Source organism: Gavialis gangeticus, unplaced genomic scaffold, assembly GCF_001723915.1.
Source record: "Gavialis gangeticus isolate Ggan-Ray unplaced genomic scaffold, GavGan_comp1, whole genome shotgun sequence".
In the NCBI taxonomy this organism is placed as follows: Eukaryota; Metazoa; Chordata; order Crocodylia; family Gavialidae; genus Gavialis; species Gavialis gangeticus.
In genome coordinates, this window is record NW_017729022.1 from 53,669,352 (window position 1) to 53,675,544 (window position 6,193).

The window sequence follows — 6,193 nt, forward strand, 5'->3', positions numbered from 1 at the left end:
TCTAAAACAACATCAGTCAATTAAGTAGAAAGGGTCAGATTTTCAACCAATGGACAGAAATCCAGTACATGTTTTATCAGGTCCTTTATTCTCTACCTATTTCAGGGTTTCCAGTATTTGTTAGCCCAAAGCTCAAAACCACCATGAAACCCTGTAAGAGTTGCATTAAAAAAAAAATCACCACCTACCTTCCTCATTAAAAAGGTAAAGCTTTCAGCAGCAAAATTTCTGATGTGTGGTTTGTTGTGAGCCAACAGGGTACTGTATAAACTACAAATAAAACAGGCGATTAACATAATACAAAAGAAGCAACATGAGACAGTGAACACTATATGCCAATGTTCTGGTGTACTGTTTTACATTTTTTTCACTGACATCTGACATTCTGCCAATTTGGACTATAATCTCTTCACAACAGGGGCTGTCTCTTAATATTGGGACCTATATGATGGATTTCAGATGGAACCACAAAGCACTATTCTAATGCAAACAGCTAACAACAACAAAAACAACATCACTACTTTGGGACAGCTCAAGTTTTGGGACAAGGTTCTCAATGATAACCAACTATTTGATGACAGTACAGTTTGATAAGCAGCTGAGATGTTACGACTGAACTGTGACAACTATCATACTTGATTTAACCAATTACAGAAATGATCTGCTAAAATAAAATTCAAGACAGGCTTGCAACTTACAAAAAAGCAAAGTGTAAATACTAATCTATTAGTCAAGAGCAGTGAAAAAGATTTTCTTCTCCTGGTTTGTTGTCCTATTGAACATACACTTGGTTTTAATACCTTCTTTTGAGGAGAATGACAAACGCATTTACTTACAGAAAGAATAGTCTAGGGGTGGGCAATTTGGATCGGAGGGCAACACTGGGAGTTTTGGTGAGCTGTTGCAGGCTGGGTCAGCACCCCCTCCTCCCCCCCACCACATAGGCACCCCCACTCAGCCTGCAACAGCTCACCAGAACTCCCTAAGCAGCTGTACTTTTCGCTCAGCTGAGTGGCTGGGATGGGGCTGTGGCGGTCAGGAAACAGCATCCAGGAGCACCCAGGACAAGCAGGCGGAGCCAGAGCTGGGACTGTGGGGCCGGAGCCCAGGGCAGAGCTGTGATCAGTGCAACATGCACTGGTTCCATGGGTAGGAGTGTGCAGGGAGCAGATCATGCATCTGCCCTGGGAACCACGCTTGTGCTATCCACTCCCAGCAATCCCATGGTCTCCAGGGAGACTGGCCAGGACCCACAGACAGGTGGCTGGCATGGGGGTCGCAGATGGGCAGCTGGGGAGTTGCATCCAAGAGTGGGATGGGTGGGCAGGACTGGGGTTAGAACTGGGATTGCAGGGCAAAGACAGCATAGGCCAGGGTTTGGGGCAGAGCCACAATCTGCTCCCTGCACACGCCTACCTGTGGAACCAGTGCCTGTTGCAGGGGCGTGCGGGGAGCAGATTATGGTTCTGCCCTGGGTGGTGGCCCCGTGATCCTAACCCTGACCACACCTACCTGTCCCGTTCCCTGTCTGCTGCAGCCCCATTCCAGACACCCAGCTGAGCACAGAACACAGCCACTTAGAGAGTTCTGGTGAGCTGTTGTGGGCTGGATGGGGGTGCGGGGAGGAAGGAAAGAATGATGACCCAACTTGCAACAGCTCGCCAAAACTCCCTAAGTGGCCCTCCAGTCCAAATAATTGCTCACTCCTGAACTATGCTCTGTATAAGTAAATGTGTTTGTCATTTTCCTCAAAAGAAAATATTAAAAGCAAATATATGTTCAATAGGACAACAAACCATGAAGAAAATCTCTTTGACTGCTCTTGGCTAATAGATCAGTATTTATACTTTGCTTTTTACTAAGTTGCAAGCCTGTCTTGAGTTTTAATAACCCCAAGCCCCAGCTCCACACTGTCACCACCCCACAATCATGGACCCACCCACCTGTTCCACTCCTGGACACCGTGCCCTGCCCTCCTGCAACCCTGTCCCATCGGCCCAGCCGTATGCCCTGCCCATGGTGGCGGGTGCAGGAAGGACAGGCTGAGGAGCCTGGGTAGCAGGGCCGGGTCCAGTGGCAACCAGGAGGAGCTGCTGCCACCACGGCTGCTGGGAAGCAAGTCTGGCTGCTGCACCAGCCCAGTCCTGCTACACGCCCGGGGCAGCAGGACCGGCTGCACCCCGTGGCTAGGCCAGGTGGGACTGAGGGACCCGCCACAGGCAGATAAAATCCCTTGGCAGGCCAAATCCAGCCCATGAGCCATATTTTGCCCACCTCTACCATAACTTATGCTTCAGTGCAAGTAGCCAGACTTCTTGGAAAGACACTCAGTGATCCTTCCCACAATGCAGACTTCTGCTTAAGTCCATGGGATGCCAAGGAAGCACAAGTCCACAGTACTGGACTCATGCTTTGTTCCTAAAACCCTAAAGAGTTCATTAATAATTACATTTAAAAGCACCCCATATATTACCTCACAGCAAGTCATTTTACATTTATATACCACCTAATTTGCATTATCATCTAATGAATGTAGCCTAGTAATACTTACCTATATATGTTGGATATATCCTTCACCATTAATCTCCACAGGTATTTGTAAAGATAGGAAAGAGAAGTAAAAGCCCATTCCAGCAGCTCTGTGTCCTGGGTATCCAGCAACTTGGTAATAGCCAGAAAAAAGTCTGGGAAGTGAGGGTAGAAATCTGTTTGCAGATCTCGAGCCAGGTGAACCACTAGGCTAGATTTTCAAAGAATAGAAGTCAACATAAAAAAAAATATACCAGTAAAAGACAATAGCTCACTGTCTAACCGGGTAATACCATATGAAATTTCACCTACGCTAGTGGTGTACAGTAGTATGAAAAATTTTTAAAAGACAGGGTATAGATGGTCATCCCCTTGGCTGTTATTTTTTCAATTAAAATAGTCTTGGTTCAAAGTAACACAACTAACTGAAAGTGAAACATGAGCCAACAGCAGCCTCTAATACATAAGTATTCTGACTGACATCATATGTGAACTCACAGCAATGTGCTTCCTAGGCTACTGCAGAGATTTGTCTAGTTACCTTTGAGGGCTGTTTTTAAGAAAAACTTAAACCTATAATACTATTATTAAACAATAAGGAACTATCACTGTTGTAGACATGTCACAACAGCATGTAGGCAAAGCAATTTTTTTTTCGGTGATGCCAAACAAACATAGTGGTTGTGGTAGGATTTACCCACATTTTCCTAAGATGACACCAAGTTAACATTTTATAGAATGTACTTACTCCAGAAGGGGTTGATAAGCAAGACTGCCTTTGATTTGCAGATGAGTCTTCAAGCTTTGCACAACAGCACTCTGATAATATACCAGCTGGTTGAATGACTGGCATTTGTTAATCACTTCCCTGTAGAACTTTACTGTACAAAGAAAAAGGGAATTCTTAAGAATGGTGTCCCCGCTACTGGCAATGATGTAGGATTAAGACCATCAGTTCCCTCAAAACCCAATCTAAAATCTACAAGTCAGCACAAAGATTCCAAATCACTCTGATATACTTTGAATCATGATAAATATTTTCAAAAGTTAATTTCCCCTCTGTTAAGCATGACATTACAATACAAGCAAACAATACAAATAAATGAGAAAGAATGTTAAAATATACCGAAATGATGGGTGAGGTTCAGCTCTTTCCATTTCTGCAGTCCTTCATAAAAATAGGTTTCAACATCCTATCAAAAACCAAGAATTACCATTAGCCTAACATAGCCAAATAAAAACAGGCTTAGAAGATAAAGCATGCAAAAATGCCTCAAGAATGCATTAAAGGGATAGTTAAATAAATGTTGGTACCTTCACTGAAAAACAACTATTGCTAAAATATGGACTTGTTCCTCAAATATAAGCAGACAAAGTGACAGGGGCACATAATGTTTCTCTATCAGACATTAACTTAAAAAAAAGGTAATACCGTTGATGCATGCAAAACATATTTCCAAATCTGATTCTAATTTTACAACATATTTATTATTTAAAAGCCACACACTTAACAAATATGCATTTAAATTTACAGACCACGAGCCATCCCATTAAAATTAATAGGGCTCCTCACAGGGCAGAGTCAAGCACATGAATCTTTGCACTGTCAGGACTTCACATGACTGATTGCTTTTCTGCCCTAATAAACAAATTTGAAATAAGTTTCAATTAGAAATAACTTTGCCTTTGCTGTATCTTCAAGAGATAGGGCTTTTTTTTTAATGGCCCATTAAAAAAAAGATATACTAAGAATTTGCCTGAAAACTGATTTGTATTGACCTTTTCCTACTCATTTCATAGCTTGTGTCTTATGGATGTATTTATAGCATCATAGCAAATTAAGGGATTTCATAAATATGGGACTGTGAGTAGCAAAGAGACAAAGTACACATGTAGGGTTTGACTCTGCTCCCACTGAAATCAATTCAGGGTTTGACACAACAGGTTTGAATCTGACATGTTTGCCAGCAGGCAGCATGCTGCTGGGAGCCAGGATGGAAGGAAAAGCTTCTGGACAGTTCAGACCACAGACTGCGGAACCAGCCGGTTTATGTAAACTACTGCTTCCCACCCACCCTTTCAGAGACAAGAAAAAATGTTGTCATTGATTTGTATGGAGAAAAACAGAAATGCTAATAAAAAGAAAAAAAATCAGCAAACAAAAGAGTTTTGTGAACACATTTGATCTTTTTTCTAGGGATAGGGGTCATTAAATCTTAGGTCTTAAACCTGTAGGACTGGTCATGATATTCTGATGAGACGATCCATTGCCTGTCTATTCAAATACTTTGTATTAGGTCCTCATGGCTATCAAATAGAAAGATCAGAAAAAAACAGCTGGCAGTGTTGGTTGAGTTGCTGAGCTCTGTGGCTTGATCCTGCAAAAACTTATGAAGGTGTTTCAGAGACATACTGTAAGTAGTCATGGGACAAACTCAGTGAATTAGATTCTATTAAGTTGTTCCTGGACTGGGGCCTTGAAATGTTATTTTTCACAAGAAGACTTTAAGCAATCAGTCCTCACTATTGCCCTACAGGCCACAAAAGAGTGATCCACAAACCATGGTCAAAGCAGCTCTGCTTTACTCTTCAGATTTGCATGACGTGACTGGGGACTAGGTACAGGACTGAGACTAAGAAGAGCTTCATTGATAAATGAGGGCAATGGAGGTACCTCAATTTCCTCTTCGGGTACAAAAAACCCACAATAACTAAATTACTGCTGACAGATATTTAGTGACAAAGTGCTCTGAGATCCTTGTTTGAACCCTCCACAGAAATGAAAAATGATTATACTCGCCTCAGCATAGCTTCCAGTCCTGTCGATCCGATGAATAATATCAATATTAACATTGCCTAAGCGTTCTGAAAAGGTGAGAAACTGTAAAACAAACAAACAAACAAACAAAAATCAATTGCTATTCTTCTGCAAGACAGTAAAACAATTCCTTTTAAATTAATTTCACTAATACACACAGTATAAATACAGGTGTCACTTCTAAAGAGACACTACCCAAGAACATAGGCCAAAAATTCAGGATTACTAATTCAATATTATTTTATATAAATATTATTTAAGAGAAAATTCTTTTGTAAAGTCAATGAAGTCTGTTTTTTAAACCAGACGAAGGGTTAGAAACAACTCTGTGACATTTACAACCGACCTCTGTAGCACCTTGTAAATGTAAGAGAACAGCCATCCTGGCCTTGCAAAGAAGGAAAAAGAATGCAATGAGGAAAAAAACTATGTGAAGCAGACATCAAGTTTCAGTTTCAAAGTAGGGTAAAGTAAATTAACAACAGAAAGAAGAAAAATTACTTTTCGGATTATCTCAGTTTTCCGTAATACAGTGATAGATGCTCATGTATCCAAAGAGCTTGATCCAGCTCTGGACAGACCTATGAGAAGCCTCATTGACTTCAATGGAGGTAAAGGGGAAAAAGAGAGTGTGAATGTAAATAGAGGATCAAAATAGATGAAAGACTACAGGAATACTGCCTATTTAGATTTTTATAATTAAAATTTTGATTCAACAGGCGCAAGGTGGCAAAGGCAAGCAGTCAGGTGGTGGCCCTAGATTTTAGGAGGGTGAACTTCAACAAGCTAAGGAGGATAGTTGGAGAAGCGCTGAAGACTCAGAGGGGAGGGGAGCCGGGTGTCCAA

At 41.5% G+C, this 6,193-nt stretch overlaps 1 protein-coding gene across 1 annotated transcript in view; it reads right to left on the reverse strand.

Moving 5' to 3' along the window:
- The window catches only part of UTP20 (UTP20, small subunit processome component), a 102,807-nt gene that overhangs the window by 91,830 nt on the left and 4,784 nt on the right, over nucleotides 1-6,193 (reverse strand). Inside the window, exons 2-6 of the mRNA XM_019514992.1 lie at nucleotides 5,330-5,410; nucleotides 3,656-3,722; nucleotides 3,278-3,410; nucleotides 2,552-2,740; nucleotides 189-270 (exon numbers count right to left, since the gene is read on the reverse strand). Of these exons, the coding sequence (XP_019370537.1) occupies nucleotides 189-270; nucleotides 2,552-2,740; nucleotides 3,278-3,410; nucleotides 3,656-3,722; nucleotides 5,330-5,410 (552 nt within the window). The remainder of the gene's footprint in view (nucleotides 1-188; nucleotides 271-2,551; nucleotides 2,741-3,277; nucleotides 3,411-3,655; nucleotides 3,723-5,329; nucleotides 5,411-6,193) is intronic.